At 33.7% G+C, this 18,815-nt stretch overlaps 1 protein-coding gene across 3 annotated transcripts in view; it reads right to left on the bottom strand.

The window, feature by feature from the left end:
• Positions 1-7,376: 7,376 nt before the first annotated feature.
• Positions 7,377-18,815, bottom strand: part of LOC114332267 (uncharacterized) — a 155,147-nt gene continuing 143,708 nt past the window's right edge. For all 3 annotated transcript variants that reach the window (XM_028282033.2, XM_050649540.1, XM_028282034.2), the window contains exon 7: positions 7,377-7,599. In XM_028282033.2, coding sequence (XP_028137834.1) covers positions 7,448-7,599 — 152 coding nt within the window. In that variant the 3' untranslated portion in view covers positions 7,377-7,447. The remainder of the gene's footprint in view (positions 7,600-18,815) is intronic.

Raw genomic sequence — 18,815 nt, 5'->3', positions numbered from 1 at the left:
CTTGTACCGGGTGTCCCAATAAGAATGGCTCTCGGCCATATCTCAGGAACCGTTTATAGTAGGTACAGCTTTGGGAAAACAATATTTCTAACAAAAGTTGCCTCGGGAAAAGCTTGGAAATTATTTGCATAATTGTAGGTCCACCGCTAGAGGGGGTAATTGAATATCAAAAATTAAAAAATCAAAATTTTACAAAATTTACCTAATGAAAGGCAACTGAAAATCCAATCATCGTATTCTTCATCAAATTCTGCGCATATTTGATTTCACAAGTTTAAGTATACCTTTGCAAATAAGAGGTGGGGGTGAGTGGGAACCTTCTTATGAAAAAATGGCTGTAAGTCCGGTTCTGCTAAATAGAATTTTGCATACTTTGTCTTGTTGAAAACAGCTATTTTTCGTCAATGTAAGTGTCTTATTTTCGAAATAGCCTAATAAGTAATATGCAAGCTAGGAGGCGTTATTTAATTATTTTCAGAAATCTAGTTTACTTTGGAAAATATTAAATACAAGTATGCATTTTTTTCATGTATTACAAAATTAGACTAAATTAGCAACATAATACCGAAAACCGCATGTCGATACCTTTCTTATATCTCGAGATATCTTAAGAAATGTGTTAATTTTAAATATAACTGTTAAGGCTGATTCTCACTATCATGCAAGGCAAGTGCTCGGCATGGGCAAGGCATCGGCTCGGAAAGATACATTTTACATAAAATCTTATGAACTTCACGGGATGTAATTCACACTATGCGTGCCAGGCACCGGCAAGCGACGGGCTTTGCGTGCGACGTTCTTTTCGAAACAATCTTTGCCTAGCATGTGCCGTGAAGGTCACGACAGTGTGAATACCTTACCGGCCAGCAATCTGCAATCTTGGTTGTTTAAAAGCAGTTTTATAAAGACGATAGAGAAGTATTTTGTTTTTGAAGAGGTCCCTCAGTATGCGTTAATTTTTCTTCTTCTTTTGGCATCATAACTCTGGATGGGTCTTTGCCTGTCTGGCTATATCCTTCCATTCGGATTTCTCTTGTGTACTTTTTCTCCATTGTCTTATGTTCATGTTTTTCATGTCGTCTTTCGCCTTTCACGTCATCCATCCCTCTCGTGCTGGCCCTTTTTTTTTTCGCTTTCCTATCGGCTTCCATTGTAATATTTTCTTCGTTGTTTATTGATTGTCTTTTCTCTGCACATGTGCCAGCCATGCCATTTATTAAATTGCTTTAAAATAAATATTGTTTGATTTCGTGTGTTCGTTTTTTAAAATTCGCACGAAATAGTAAGAAATATCAGATGATTCCATATAAGTTTGGGTGTGTGTATTATGTGTATGTACATGATACTAAAAATAACCAGATAGTATCTTCCCGTAGCCCAAATACGTCCGAGTTCGCACATGATGACGTAACTGGAGACCAATTTGAATTTGAATTCTTGTTAAAGTTAAATGGGATTTGTATGCATTCTGTCATGAAATTATTCAATTAGCAAAATAATATTAAACGACTTTTTTGTGTTATTTGTTTATAAAAAACATCTCACTTTAAAAAAAAAAAATATAAAATACACTTATCTTAAAACCGCGAACAATTCAAACTAATCGGACGTTACGAACCATTACGAACGTGCCGGTCTCCAGTTGCGTCACGACTCCCCCTCCCTTCAGGATGCGCAGTATATTTTCTTCTTATTTATAGTATGTGTATGTATACATAAGTAGCATAGAACGTACGAAACGCGTATATAATAGAGGTATAGCACTTCTTTTTGGATGGGGAAAAAGAATTGAGCTCGTAATTTATATACTGTAAGAAGTTTTCACTTCTGTCGGCACTCCCATGAGTGCTTTAAATTTTTTTTCAGTTACATCCGTAATTGTCCAGGTTTCAACTCCATATAAAAGAACAGAGAATACGTAGCATCTCATTACTCTAGTTATAATTTCTATCCTGTGAACAGCCGTAGCGCAACGGCATGACAACTGGTCTCATAAGCCAGAGCACCTGGGTTCGAGCCCCAGCACAGACAATCCATTTTTCATTTATAAAAATGATACGAGCTGCTCACCGTGCCTCGGAGAGTACGTTAAGTTGTCGGTCCCCCTGGGCTAGTGTTAACATCGATACTAGTTACTTGAAACAGGGTTAAAGATGTAAATGGCGCCGGAACCTGTCCGAAAGGATCTCCCCGGCAAAAATCCAATACGATATTATTATTATTATTAATTTCTATCCTCAGTTTAACATTGCATAATACTGCTTTCATCTTGTTGAAAGCGCTTCTGGCAAGAGTCTCATTGCGTAGTTTTATTTGGAGGCTGCTGTCCCATTGCTCACATCCCAAATAATTGTATCTTGGTAGTTTCTCTAAAGCTTTTCCTTTAACGCAGATTGTTTCGTCTTCAATCTTGTTCTTACTGGCAACCATGATCTTTGTGTTTTTTTTGTGTTCAGAACCATTCGATACTACTACTACATCTCAGGCAACCAAACGACGCTTTTATAACGTAGATAACACGTCATAAAAATGACCAATTGACGTGTTTCTATGACGTAGTACTGACGTTGAAAATCACGTATATTTGTCTCATCGATTTAACGTCATAATTATGACGATTTTAAAACGTCATCGTACCTACATTTTTTCACGTCGAGATTGTGACGATTTTCAAACGTGAAAAAGATAACGACTTTTATACATCGGTAAAATCACGTCTTTAATACTTTTATATATACCTACTTACTGTGTCAAAACTGAAACAACATGTAAACTAATAAATAATTTATTAACAAATTATCCAGCATAGGTACTTATATCTTAATTTAACACTGTCCATTAAATAATCAAAAAGAATCATGAACAACTCATTGTTGGGAATACCTGTATACAGTAGTACATGAGCGTCATTTTTCTTTGCCATCTTGTAGACTGCTGAAGCAATCATAAAAATTAATTTAGTTAAACTCTATAACACATAATTAGTTCATTACCAGAAAATAAACACCAACAATAAATAAACATAACCTCAAATAGTTGTTAAGAAGACTTACTGCATTAAACTAACTCACTGAGCAAAAACGAATAAAAATCTCTAAACTCGTTTCTGCAACTAAATATCTAAATGAAAAATCTTATTTTATCACACAAGACACAAACTACGTAAACAATAACTGAGAAATTTCTTATGAACATTTAACGTTATAATCGAAATCGTTTTGAGTTAATACAAACAAACTTTAAGCTCCTCCCAATTTTGTGACGTCAGACTTAGGCTGTCTCAAATTAAAACGTTTTTTAAACGTATTTTACCGTCATTCATCTTACGTATTTAAAATCACCTACACAAGACGTCTATATGACGTAATGTTTAAACACGTGTATACATACATTCAACCAAAAACTGACGTTTCCTCGACGTTAAATGACGTCACTTGGTTGCTTGGGATGCCGGTTTATTACGTTCCAATCGCCACTTCGTTCGGTTGTTCCATAGGTTCTCTTCCATGGCCCTTTGTCTCAGCTCTATATTTATTCCTTCGCTCCAACGTTTTCTCGGTCTACCTCGTTTTCTCTTTCCTTCTGGTTGCCCTTTTAATATTTCTTTTGGTATTCGGTGTTCATCCATGCTTTGTATATGTCCGAACCAGATAAGTTGTTTTGTTGTGAGGTCATCCGTGATTGTTCGTTTGATTCACATTATTTCTCTAATGTGTTCATTGGTAATCCTTTCTCTTCTAGATCTTCCTGTGGCTCTTCTCCAAAAATCCATTTCCGTTGCTCTCAGCGTTGCCAGTGTTCTTTCTTTTAGTGGCCATACCTCACAGCTGTATAAAGAGATACTTTTTACTATAGTCCAGGGCTTCCCAAACTTTGCGTCGCGACGCCCTGGGGCGTCGCGGCTTTGTTCCAGGGGCGTCGCGTGTCAGCGCGGACTTTTATTCGATATTTTAAACTGATATATGACTGAAAATAATATTAACTGGAATAACTCTGTAGGCGTATGTACGGATGGTGCCCGAGCGATGCCTGGACAGTATGGAGGACTACAAGCTCTCATCAAAACCAAGGCTCCAAGTGTAAAATGGAGACATTTGTCATACATAGAGAGGACTTAGCAGCAAGGAAATTACACCTGAATTAAGTGTTGTGATGGATAGCATTATTAAAGTGGTGAACTGCACACGACCCGTGAAATCAAGACTTTTCAAGAACTTTGTGAAAAAATACCTTTAATTTATTAATACAATTCTCGTTGAGTGTCCAAAGGCAACGTACTTGCACATGTATACGAATTAATAAATGAATTTTACACGCATCTACATACAGAATCGCATAATATTGCGCAAAACTTTATTAATTCAGATTTTATAATAAAATTAGCATACCTACCTCTGGACATATTTAAGAAATTAAATGATCTTAGGTAAGTCTTTGCAGGGAAACAATACTCATATCCTGCAATTGCCAGATAAAATTACTGGGTTTCAGAAGAAGTTGCTCTTATGGAAGAGAAAATTAGAATATCAAGAAATTTACCGCTTTATAAGGAATTGTTTCCCTGCTATACAAGGTATTCTACAAGAAAAATCGATAGAAATCCTCGATCCCTTTTTAAAAAATATGTTTACGCAACACATGTCATCATTGAGGCAACACTTTGAGAAAAATTTTCCTCAAGATCTGGAGCAATATGACTGGGTCAGAAACCCTTTCCAGTCATCCACACAATCGACACTTTCAACAGAGGAAGAAGAACAACTGACAGAATTGTCCTGTGATTCTAGCCTAAAGATTTTGGAACTCAGTTTTAATGGAGAGTGGAAATTTCCATACTGAAGCCCCGGTTTCATAAGCTGTGCTCAAAAAAGCAGGCACATCCCTCACATTAACCAGCCAGTTACATAAATAAATAATATCCCTTTTTATTTTTGTGCCTATGTTTCGATTTCGTTCTTAATTTCTAATAAAAATTATAAATGTTCAAATAGTGTTTTTGTTGTAACTAGAACCTGTTACTAGACTAGTACTAAAATTTGTATTATTGGGAGTTGGGTTGAGGTGCGTCGCAAAAGAATAGCAAAATCCTAAGGGCGTCACAGTACGAATAAGTTTGGGAAGCCGTGCTATAGACTCATATATCTTTTTTTTATTTTCTTTGCTGATGGATTGGTCCCATAAAATGCTGTTTAACATTGTGATGGCTTTGCTCCCTAACGTATTTCTCTCTCTTATGGCTTTGTCTAATGTTCCATCGTGCGAAATACCTCTTGTTTACTTCAATCATCAACTAGTCTAATTAATAAAAGAGGCTGCTTTCATATTGTATCCTTTATTTCCTACGATTATATTGGATTACTACAAAAATACAAATTCATCTCTTAACATAAATGTCATAAATGTCTAACGTCTATCATCTATCATCTGTCAGTTCTCTTCTTATTAGAAAAAGGACAGGAAGGAGGTTTTTAACGATCTACAACAATACCTAGATACTTGTAGTCACAGCATTGCTTTATCGTGGTGTTATCGTCTAATATGAGATCTGTTTGTTCTCGTGTACAATGCACAAGTATTCGTTTTTCTTTTTTTTTTACTTCTAGACCGTATATATCATACTCTACAATTAATTTTCGTGCCATATAGTTTAAATCGTCATAATCTTGAGCCGTTATTACTTGATCGTCTGCAAAGTTGAGCGTATATACCGTAGTGTTGGTGAGTGGTATCCCCATTGTTCTGCATTTTTGTTTCCATCTTTTTATTTTGTTTTCAGAACCATTCGATACCTCTCGCAATTTGCAGTCCTCCTCTGCACTCCGCAAGAAGCATTTTATTGGCATTTTATCCGCATAGAAGCATTCTGGTAGAAACGTGGCTAAATCAAGATTTTTTGGATAATAAATTGTTAAACTCTGGCTACCACGTTTTCAGATTGGATCGTAACTCAAGAACTAGTACTAAGCAGCGTGGAGGAGGAGTTTTAATTTTGTTACGAAACCATTTTATTGTGAAGTTGTCTTGGGTGAAGTATACATTCGTCCGAACTCATCAGAAGATATCTACTTTGGTCATTGCTCAGCAGTTGAACTTTAGAAACAATAGGCCAGACGTATGTGTATATTTATTTGGCGACTACAATTTACCACTGGCCTCTTGGGCTCACTCAAATGAAGAGGGCTTGCTCGTTGACTGCGCACAAAACTATCCAGCAAAGCTGATATGCGAACGCTTCTCTTACCTAAATCTGAGGCAATCAAATATCATACCAAATCAACGTGGAGTATTTTTGGATCTCATTTTCCACAGTATTGAAGATTATCAGAAACTATCAGTCTATGAAGCAGTTAACACTTTGCTTCCCAATAATTTTCATCATGTGGCAATTACTTGTGATCTTAGATTTAGTGGTAATGTTAAACAATTAGATTATAATACTAGATATTTTGACTATCGTAATGCAAATTTTGTGAGTCTAAATAATTATTTTTCTTCTCTTGACTGGAATATGGTTTTTGATGATGCAAATATTAATATCTCAGTAAATAATTTCTATGAAGTAGTCTCTGAGGCAATATCACTTTTTGTTCCGAGAAAAATATATAAACCTTTAAAATTTCCTCGTTGCTTTTCTCCAGAATTAAAAAAAAACTTGTTATTTCAAAAAAACTGCTCATACTCATACTAGATTCAAACATACTCAGTCGGCTGCTGATTATTTTGAATAAGGCTGCAATTGCCTTATAATGAAAATTGCATCTGTTGTTGATCTGCCCTGCATAAATCCAAAGTGATTATCGGATATTTCGGTTTCTTTACGTATCCGTCTATCAATTATTACTCTCTCCCATCTTTTCATGGTGGGACTAAGTAGTTTTATAATGCTGTATTTTGTACATTGTTGTATAATATCTCCATTGTTTTTGTAAACAGATATTAATATACTGCTTCTCCATTCGTTTGGCATTTGTCCAACTTCCATAATTCTGTTAAATAAACCTGCTAGCCAACTTATTCCTATCTCTCCCAATGTTCTCCATACTTCCCCACTAGTCACACTGGTTTTCCTTTCTTTATTTTTTGAAGCGTTTGAGCCACTTCCTCGTTTGTTATTTTGTTGACCATTACTGTTATTATTCTAATTGGGAAATAAGCCACAATTTAACTTGAAAAATGATTTTATGGTGGTTTCGACTTCACTTCGGAGGTCGTTATCCTAAATACTTATTTAGATAACGACAAATTTTTTTATTAATATTTTAGTATTTAAAAAACGACATCCGAAGTGGAAGTCTAAACATCAATAAAATCATTTTTCAAGGTAAATTGTGGCTTATTTCCCAATTTATTTATGATGTAATAATAAAATTTGACAATGAAAACAAAACAAAACACAAATTTATTTACAATTCATAAGTTACAAAGAACAGGATTTTATAGGAAAGTATCACAATATAAAGAATCGTGGTCCAATGAAATTACCACAATACGGAAAACTTGTAGGAGGTGCCACGATATCACCAGTATCTCCCACTTGGAACAATACATCCAATCCTCTAGTCCAACCCTGGGCATTTTCATCTCGTAGTAACCAGAAACCTAAAAAAATTTTAAAATTTATTTATAAATAATTATTTCGTTGTAAAACGAAACAAGAGCCGTCTTATTTTTGGTTAGTTCAGGGAGCGCCAAAAGCACTATGACCGGTTTCAATCCTTATTAGGATTTCCTCAGAGAGCACATATTTGAGTCTCTTTGAACAACTAAACTCTGGGCGGCCAGCATCGATTCACAACGAAATAACCGATTCCATCGATTTACAACTAAATAATTATTTATTTATATTAGTTTTTCTCCTATCCTGATTATGGGGAGTAATCTTCGCTGGAATTTTACCAGCTGGACAGGCGAAAAGTGAACTATTTAGATCAGCCTTGGTTTTCTTTGCTCCGGCAATTCATTGGTTTGCAAATTTTAAGAACCACGAAGGTGTTACAAGAAGATTGGTCCCAATAGTTTTATTTTTGATATTCTTTTTAATGTTGTTCTGAAGCTATTTCCTTGTGGCATTTTTATGATTAACTATTTAGATGGGAAATATTGTAAGCCACAATTAAATTGAAAAAATAATTTTATTAACGTCTCGACGCCCAAATCGGGTGTCGTTGTCAAAATACAAAATACTACTAAATTAAACAAAAATGTTGTTGCTAAGTAAAAAAAATCTTCTAATAATTTATTTAATCTGACTCATTTATATTGGCAATTCAGACGTATATTATACATTTTAAAGTAGAAGACTTTAAAATGATAAAATGATATCGCCAATATTTATGAGTTGCGTTCCTGGGACGACTTTACTAAAAGATAGTTCATTCGATTACATGAAATCAATCAACTCAAGAATATCCGTCACAAAAAAATCATAGCATGTGATCTGTCTTTAAAAAGACAACCAAATGCAACGATGACAGTAAAATTCTCGCGTTAGAGATTCAATAGTAAATCACGAGAGAAAACCAGGAAAAAACCTCGTGATACTATCCCGACATCGTAAGTGTTGTGAGTTGACTATGCACACCACTTTGCACCTTAGAGTATAGTGGGTTGCATAGGCATCAGGGGCTGGGAAGAGCTTGTCAATTCATTCAATAAACAACCATCATAAAGATTGAACGTAGTTTTAGTTAATTAACATCCTTTCGTAATATAATGGATTAATTATAAACTATTGACCATCATAACATGGCGCAGTCAGTAAGTATTTGGTCTTACATTTATTTACTTAAAAAAACGGAATCCTACCATATTCACAAGAAATAATACGAGGAAAATATCAATACCATATTGTTATATTTCTATTTGATATGAGAATTAAAATTTTATAATTATAAGCAAAATTCAAATTAATATAAAAGATCTTCAATTTTCTCAGCCACGGGCATGTAAATTTAGAACAACCTGTATACAACAAATTATTATATTTAGTTTTTAAGAAAGTGATTCGAAGAAGTGTACGAAACTCGGTAACAATGCGCCTAAGATAAACAAGTTGAGTGACGCGGACCATTATAGTGTTTCGCGGAAGATTCGATCATTAGCCTACGCTAAATAAGACTCAGTGAAATAGATAATAGGTCATTAAGTTTTGTAAAAAGTAGAAAGTAGGTTTAAATTGGGAAATGATTATTTTTTCTTGAAATCCATTAAACATATTTAGAAAGATTAAAAGTTGGTATTGAGGAATACGGCGAATTAAAATTTGTGGTGGAATGTTGATTTTTGAATCTGGAAGGGATATTGAGAAAGTAGGGGATGAATGAGGATGAGAGATCAGAATGTTTTGGGCAGTGGAGAGGTGAAGTCCAGTGGTGGACGGTAGTGTACGAAGAGTGAAAACGCCGGTATAGTTCCGTGAGTGTTGAGTACCCATCGGAACGAGAGGTAGGCCGAGTCGAGAGAAAAGAATCTCCTTGAGCAAAGAGTATCCCGGTGGCTGATTGAAGTGGTTCGAAAAAGGTAGAACACGACATCACGAGAAAAGCAGGAACGAGAGCGATACGAGGTAGTTTTCAAAGGAGAACATTACTGGAGGCCAGGACGAGTTTTTCGTCGCAACCAAGGGTAGGAGGAAACGGGTTTTGTGTGAGGACATTCGCAGTTCACCAGATAAAGGTCAGTCTCATTTGTCAAGACATGAATGTATGGGTTTTTGTATTAAATACCACATTAAAAATTGAAGAACATAATCGCTAATATCAGAAGATTTTCATCAAACCTAAATCAATTTGTTGCTAATAAATCCTAATAGTTTCATTATTAATAAAAGTTTTAAATTGGAAACCAAAAGGAAATAAGATTCCCATTTTTAAATTTTTGTATTAAAGAAATATAAGATCTAACAAATATTAAGCAGTAATTGCCATTTATATAAAATAAACAAAATTTTGATTTATAATTGTAATCCATATGTGTGTATTATTTTATTTTTTTCCTATCCCGATTAGGAACCATTGAGAAATACTTAGAAGTCACGAAAGTAAGTAAGTAATTTTATAATTCGCCCTGAGATTGAAAATATATTGGTATGTGATCTGGTTGATTAATTAGATTATCATTAATGCATTAATTAAATTAAATTACATATAAGAATATCATCACATATAAATAAATAAGTTTTAACTATTTAGAATGGGAAATAAGCCACAATATTATTAAAAAATGATTTTTATTAACGTTTCGACGCCCAAATCGGGTGCCGTTGTCAAAATACAAAATACTATTAATATAAACAAAAATGTTGTTGCTTAGTAAAAAAATTCTTCTAATAATTTATTTAATTTGACTCATTTATATCGGCAATTCAGATACATATGATACATTTTAAAGTAGAAGACTTTAAAATGATATTGCCAATATTTATGAGTTGCGTTCCTGGGAATAAATAAATAACTTAAATATTGGCAATATCATTTTAAAGTCTTCTACTTTAAAATGTATCATATGTATCTGAATTGCCGATATAAATGAGTCAAATTAAATAAATTATTAGAAGAATTTTTTTACTAAGCAACAACATTTTTGTTTATATTAATAGTATTTTGTATTTTGACAACGGCACCCGATTTGGGCGTCGAAACGTTAATAAAAATCATTTTTTAATAATATTGTGGCTTATTTCCCATTCTAAATAGTTAAAATTGTAAAAATGCCACAAGAAAATAGCTTCAGAACAACATAAATAAATAAGATTACAACAAATGTCGTCCAACGTGGTAAGCATTGAAAAGTATTTCTAGTGGCAAATTTGAAGGATAGAAAGAGAAAAGCCGGTAGTTGGAAATTTATATGCCTGTGGTAAAAAGTGAGATACGTACAGTTGATAACATAAAAATTTAGATCTCTTTAGGTACAAATTTTACATAACTGATTTAATAATTTATTTTTACGATATTTACATTTGATATATTTATTGACAATTTATAATATTTGGGGGAGAAAAAGTCGTTTTGGGTAACATACTATTAAAATTTCACATTTGGCGGGGATAGTACTTCTTGAAAACAAATGTCTGTGACAAGAAGCCAAAGCAAAGACAACAAAAAACAAAAAGAACATTCAGATCAAGAGGAAAATTCAGACCAAGAAGATATTTTAGACACAACAATCATGGAAACAGGAAAAAAAGAATTGTCAGAATTAGAAAAGATATTACAACTTATGCAACTCCAGTCACAAAAAATGGATGAAGCAAAACGAACAATGGGTAAAAATCAGGAAGAAACATCAAAGAAAATGGATGAATCACAAAAAAAATGGATGAATCACAACAAAAAATGGATCAAAAAATGGATGAAACACAACAAAAAATGGATGAAACACAACAAAAATTGGATCAAAAAATGGATGAAACACAACAGAAAATGGATGAAACACAACAAAAAATGGAGGAAACACAACAAAAATTGGATCAAAAAATGGATGAAACACAACAAAAAATGAAACAAGCAATAGAAGAGAACAACAAGAAAATGGAGGAACGCATAGGAAAGTATGAAAAGGAAGTAAAAGGATGTTTGACAACAATGAAAAACGAGATGAAAGAACAAGAAATGAAAATCCAAAATAAAATAAAGGAGATAACGAATTGCCAGAAAAAAGAAATGGAAAGTTTGGAAAACAAGTTGCAAAACGCTATTCAAGCAGACATAGAAGAAGTGGAAAGAAAGATTGCGGAAATCAATACTCAACAAAATGTCGGAGAAAGAAGAGAAATGGTTATACATAGCACAGATGACGTGAAGATAAGGTTTGGCGGGGACGTAAGAAGATTACACCCAGTGCCGTTCATAAATAGCCTGAAAAAGAAAATACAGCACATCGGAAATTTCGAAACAGCAAAAGAAACTATCAGAAACCATCTCAAATATGAAGCAAGCCTATGGTTCGATAGCAAAGAAGAAGAATTCGGCAATTGGCAACAATTTGAACAAAAATTTTTGAATTATTTCTGGGGAAAAGTCCAACAATTGGAAATTAACAAGGAACTGCAAAATGGGAAATACAATGATAGGATGGGGGTATCAGAAAGGACATATGCTTTACAAATTTACAATAATGCAAAACATTTACAATATAATTACTCATCGGAACAATTAGTCGAACTGATTGCAAGACATTTCGAAGAAACGCTGGAAGACCATATCACATTGCAAAACTACAAAGACATAGATAGTTTATGCCAATTCCTACAAATAAGAGAATCACGTCTACGAGAAAGAAAATCAAGAAGGTCGCGAGAAGATTACAGGCCCCGAGAAACACAGGATTACAGAGATAGAAATCAAAATAGGAGGGACTATATAAGACGAAATTTTAATCCCAGAAGGGAAAACGAAAATAGAGACAACGGAAGAGGAAATTATGAACAAAGAAATAGGCAATGGAATGAGGACAGAAATCGAGAATACCAGAATAGAAACACCACACGCTCAAATCAAGAAAACAGAAATAATGGTAGACAAAATGAACAGGGATATCGAGAAAACCGAAACAGATCCGACAGACCAAGAGAAAATAGAAGAGAGGTAAATAATACCCAGACAGAAGAATATGACGGAGAGAGAAATTATGACGAAAATATAAACAACGATGAGCAACCGGCGGTTTTTTCACGACGGCGCTCACTAAAAACAAAAAAACAAACAGGAATCTTTTGTCACCCCAAGGAGTTTATTAAATTGGCAAGAAACAACGAAAAGAAAAATGGAGTTAATTTAAAATTTGTGGATGGATTTATCAACGAGAAACCAATTAAAATTATGATAGATACTGGATCTGAAATAACATTGGTCAACAGAAAACTAATAGAAGAATTTAATTTAACAAATTTAATTTACAAAATACCTAGGGTAAATTTAGTGGGCGCAAACAAACGGACATTGGCAACTATAAATGAAGGCATACGAGTAATGGTACGACTGGGTAAGAAGATGTATGCACTACAATGTGTAATAATGCCAAACATGTCACATGACATGATAGTAGGAGTTGACGAATTGGCAGAAAAACATGTAGTGATAGATTTTAAAAATAATACGATGAAACTAACAGAAGAAAAAGAAAAAGAACAGGACAAGGAACAGGAGAAACAAAATACGGACGAATCAGGTAAAGAACAAACAGTGGAAATGAATTTGGCAACGAAGCAAGGACAAAGAAGAAAAGGGAGAAAAAGTCAGAAAAAGATAAAAGAAAATGAAACCTGTGGCTCCTCAAAAGAAGAGTTGAGCCCAGAAGAAGAAAAATTGAGAGTATCAAAAGCAAAAGAAATCTGTGGCTCCTCAAAAGAAGAGTTGAGCCCAGAAGAAGAAAAATTGAGAGTATCAAAAGCAAAAGAAACCTGGGATTCCTCAAAAGAAGAGACGAGCTCAGGAGAAGACGAAATAAAGCTAACAAATGAAAGTGAAAAGAATATGATTGAAACAGTGGTATTTGAAGAGGAGGTATATGCAAACGAGGATGCAGACTGCACGGTAAACATATGTGAAGAATCTGAGGAAAAAGACAGAAAATTGATATGTGGAGAAGGAAAAGAAAAAGAATTGCGGTTGATGTTAAGAAACTACGAAAATTTGATCAATGAGGAAAACAGAGTGGCGAAAAAGTACGAACATTCATTTAAGGTGAAAAACTTGGGAAATTTTCGATCAAAGACTTACCCGATTCCATACAAGTATCGACAAGAGATTAAAGTAAGGAAATATACAGGTAGTTGGTTTTGCCTCGAGAAAATTTATTTAAAAATGCAGATAAATTTTATCGAATACAAGGCGGGGATTTGTTATATTTCTATTTGATATGAGAATTAAAATTTTATAATTATAAGCAAAATTCAAATTAATATAAAAGATCTTCAATTTTCTCAGCCACGGGCATGTAAATTTAGAACAACCTGTATACAACAAATTATTATATTTAGTTTTTAAGAAAGTGATTCGAAGAAGTGTACGAAACTCGGTAACAATGCGCCTAAGATAAACAAGTTGAGTGACGCGGACCATTATAGTGTTTCGCGGAAGATTCGATCATTAGCCTACGCTAAATAAGACTCAGTGAAATAGATAATAGGTCATTAAGTTTTGTAAAAAGTAGAAAGTAAGTTTAAATTGGGAAATGATTATTTTTTCTTGAAATCCATTAAACATATTTAGAAAGATTAAAAGTTGGTATTGAGGAATACGGCGAATTAAAATTTGTGGTGGAATGTTGATTTTTGAATCTGGAAGGGATATTGAGAAAGTAGGGGATGAATGAGGATGAGAGATCAGAATGTTTTGGGCAGTGGAGAGGTGAAGTCCAGTGGTGGACGGTAGTGTACGAAGAGTGAAAACGCCGGTATAGTTCCGTGAGTGTTGAGTACCCATCGGAACGAGAGGTAGGCCGAGTCGAGAGAAAAGAATCTCCTTGAGCAAAGAGTATCCCGGTGGCTGATTGAAGTGGTTCGAAAAAGGTAGAACACGACATCACGAGAAAAGCAGGAACGAGAGCGATACGAGGTAGTTTTCAAAGGAGAACATTACTGGAGGCCAGGACGAGTTTTTCATCGCAACCAAGGGTAGGAGGAAACGGGTTTTGTGTGAGGACATTCGCAGTTCACCAGATAAAGGTCAGTCTCATTTGTCAAGACATGAATGTATGGGTTTTTGTATTAAATACCACATTAAAAATTCAAGAACATAATCGCTAATATCAGAAGATTTTCATCAAACCTAAATCAATTTGTTGCTAATAAATCCTAATAGTTTCATTATTAATAAAAGTTTTAAATTGGAAACCAAAAGGAAATAAGATTCCCATTTTTAAATTTTTGTATTAAAGAAATATAAGATCTAACAAATATTAAGCAGTAATTGCCATTTATATAAAATAAACAAAATTTTGATGTATAATTGTAATCCATATGTGTGTATTATTTTATTTTTTTCCTATCCCGATTAGGAACCATTGAGAAATACTTAGAAGTCACGAAAGTAAGTAAGTAATTTTATAATTCGCCCTGAGATTGAAAACATATTGGTATGTGATCTGGTTGATTAATTAGATTATCATTAATGCATTAATTAAATTAAATTACATATAAGAATATCATCACATATAAATAAATAAGATTACAACAATATATAAAAGGACTATCCGAGAAACTTAAAACAATAGGAAATAAATTCAACATTTCAACAACATTCAAAACAACATTGAGATCTATTCTATCTAAAACTAAACCTAACAATGAACAAGAAAGAACAAAGAATTGCATTTATAAAATACCTCGTCAATGCGAACAATTTTATTTAGGTGAAACATCAAGACCATTAAACGTTAGAATAAGTGAACATCAGTCTTTTATTAAAAATAGAGAATTTGGTAGATCTGAAATATGCCAACACGCATGGGATAATGAGAGATTCAAGTATAGTCCTGAAAGAATCAGATAGTAAAAAGAGAAAAATCAAAGAAGCGGCTCTAATTATGCTAAATGAAACCAATTGTGTCGCAAATTCCTCGGTAGAATGCAGTAGGATGTGGTTACCCATACTGAAAGAGAAACTCAATAGAAAGAAAATACCACGATTAGTAAGTCAATAACATATCGAGTTTAAAAAACAAACAAAAAAGAAGTCAATCTTTGAACACACTCAGTGATCAAAAGATACAAAGTTGGTTCACCGACCAATCGTAACAAAATCAACAAATGAGATAGAGAATGTGGAAAAATCCCCTTACGAATAACTCACACATCCACTATTTCGGGCTGGGAAAAAATTTTTGAATAGAATCAAAGATCCAAACACCAGTTCTCAGAAATGTGTTTCGGCCTCTTCAACCTCCCTGGGCTCATCGGTGAAGATGAGAGGTTGAATATCTTTAGACACATTCCATCAAAAAACAACATCCGATACATAGAACATAACAGGAGCGTATATCTACACATCATCTGACAATGACAGTCTCAAGTTTTAATTCCCTAATTACTTAAAGTAAAATATATGTTTAAAAAACAAACAAAAAAGAAGTCAATCTTTGAACACACTCAGTGATCAAAAGATACAAAGTTGGTTCACCGACCAATCGTAACAAAATCAACAAATGAAATAGAGAATGTGGAAAAACCCCCTTACGAATAACTCACACATCCACTATTTCGGGCTGGGAAACAATTTTTGAATAGAATCAAAGATCCAAACACCAGTTCTCAGAAATGTGTTTCGCCCTCTTCTGGTGTTTGGATCTTTGATTCTATTCAAAAAATTTTTCCCGGCCCGAAATAGTGGATGTGTGAGTTATTCGTAAGGGGATTTTTCCACATTCTCTATTTCATTTGTTGATTTTGTTACGATTGGTCGGTGAACCAACTTTGTATCTTTTGATCACTGAGTGTGTTCAAAGATTGACTTCTTTTTTGTTTGTTTTTTAAACATATATTTTACTTTAGGTAATTAGGAAATTAAAACTTGAGACTGTCATTGTCAGATGATGCGTAGATATACGCTCCTGTTATGTTCTATATCTCGGATGTTGTTTTTTGATGGAATGTGTCTAAAGATATTCAACCTCTCATCTTTACCGATGAGCCCAGGGAGGTTGAAGAGGGCGAAACACATTTCTGAGAACTGGTGTTTGGATCTTTGATTCTATTCAAAAATTTTTTCCCAGCCCGAAATAGTGGATGTGTGAGTTATTCGTAAGGGGATTTTTCCACATTCTCTATTTCATTTGTTGATTTTGTTACGATTGGTCGGTGAACCAACTTTGTATCTTTTGATCACTGAGTGTATTCAAAGATTGACTTCTTTTTTGTTTGTTTTTTAAACATATATTTTACTTTAAGTAATTAGGGAATTAAAACTTGAGACTGTCATTGTCAGATGATGCGTAGATATACGCTCCTGTTATGTTCTATGTCTCGGATGTTGTTTTTTGATGGAATGTGTCTAAAGATATTCAATCTCTCATCTTTACCGATGAGCCCAGGGAGGTTGAAGAGGGCAAAACACATTTCTGAGAACTGGTGTTTGGATCTTTGATTCTATTCAAAAATTTTTTCCCAGCCCGAAATAGTGGATGTGTGAGTTATTCGTAAGGGGATTTTTCCACATTCTCTATTTCATTTGTTGATTTTGTTACATATCGAGTTAGTACATATTTTATATTTTAGTATTACTTATTGTATATCTATGTATTATTAATATTATTTATAATTTAAACATATTAAAGTCAGAATTTGGTATTAGTTTTTTTTTTAATAAATAAATGTAGGTAAGACCAAATACTTACGATGTCGGGATAGTATCACGAGGCGTCCTCCTAGTTCTTCCTCGTGATTTACTATGGAATCTCTAACGCGAGAATTTTACTGTCATCGTTGCATTTGGTTGTCTTCTTTTTAAAGACAGATCACATGCTTTGATTTTTTTGTGACGGATATTCTTGAGTTGGGATTGATTTTATGTAATCGAATGAACTATCTTTTAGTAAAGTCGTCCCAGGAATGCAACTCAAAAATATTGGCGATATCATTTTAAAGTCTTCTACTTTAAAATGTATAATATGCGTCTGAATTGCCAATATAATTTAGTCAGATTAAATAAATTATTAGAAGATTTTTTTTTTACTTAGTAACAACATTTTTGTTTAATTTAGTAGTATTTTGTATTTTGACAACTACATTCGATTTGGGCGTCGAAACGTTAATAAAATTATTTTTTCAATTTAATTGTGGCTTATTTCCCATCTAAATAGTTAATCATTATTTTTAATTATATTAAAAGTAAAACTTACACTTAAAATTTATTTACTTTGAAAATGCAGTTATAAATTTCATAAGTACTCGTCCTCCTAAAAAGCGCGGTAATGACGTACTTTCTACTGCACTTCGAGGATGGTGTTTTTGTGCCTCGTATTTTGCGCTGATAATAATTTAGGTCTGGATCCCGCGTATGAAAAAAAAGTTGATTAATAGCAAGCTGAAAATTTGTTAATAGCTTAAGGGTGTCTAGTCGGATAAACTTTGATATATAAGAACACTGGAACAGGGGCAGTTTTAATTGGGGAACAGGTTAAAAATTTGGAACGGTCACACCACGAAAACGGCACATTTATTTTGTCCGACAGAACAAACTTAAACTCTCCGAACAGAGATTAAACTCTCATGCAAAAATCAGACTGCTATTTATCACCTGTCATAATTCCTGTCATTTGACATATTCTACATGTTCCACTTATTAAAACGCCCATTTGGTGATAAACAGCAGTCTGATTTTTGCATGAGAGTTTAATCTCTGTTCGAAGAGTTTAAGTCTGTTCTGTCGGACAAAATAAATGTGCCGATTTCGTGGTGTGACCGTTCCAAATTTTTAACCTGTTCCACAATTAAAACTGCCCCTGTTTCAGTGTTCCCATATATCAAAGTTTATCCGACTAGACACCCTTAAGCTATTAACAAATTTTTAGCTTGCTATTAATCAATTTTTTTTTTCATACGCGGGATCCAGACCTAATTGTCTATATTCGTTTTGGTCCACTTAACAATACCAAATGAATAACTAAGCAAAGAACATGAGTAGGTGTTTAGTGTCTTAATCAAATTTTTAATGTTAAAGTTTGAACGAAGCAACTCTTTTATCCTTCGGATAAACTTCGTAGTTACAGTTGAGTCCGGGAATATTTACCCGTGCGTCATCATTTAAAACATACGAAATAAGTCGATGATAAGTCGGAAATTGAAATTTACTAAACGCAACAGCAAGTGACAGTAA

This window comes from Diabrotica virgifera, chromosome 4 (assembly GCF_917563875.1).
Source record: "Diabrotica virgifera virgifera chromosome 4, PGI_DIABVI_V3a".
NCBI classification, from domain to species: domain Eukaryota; kingdom Metazoa; phylum Arthropoda; class Insecta; order Coleoptera; family Chrysomelidae; genus Diabrotica; species Diabrotica virgifera.
Note: the sequence above shows the minus strand (reverse complement) of the source record. Positions and strands in the feature narration are given on the sequence as shown.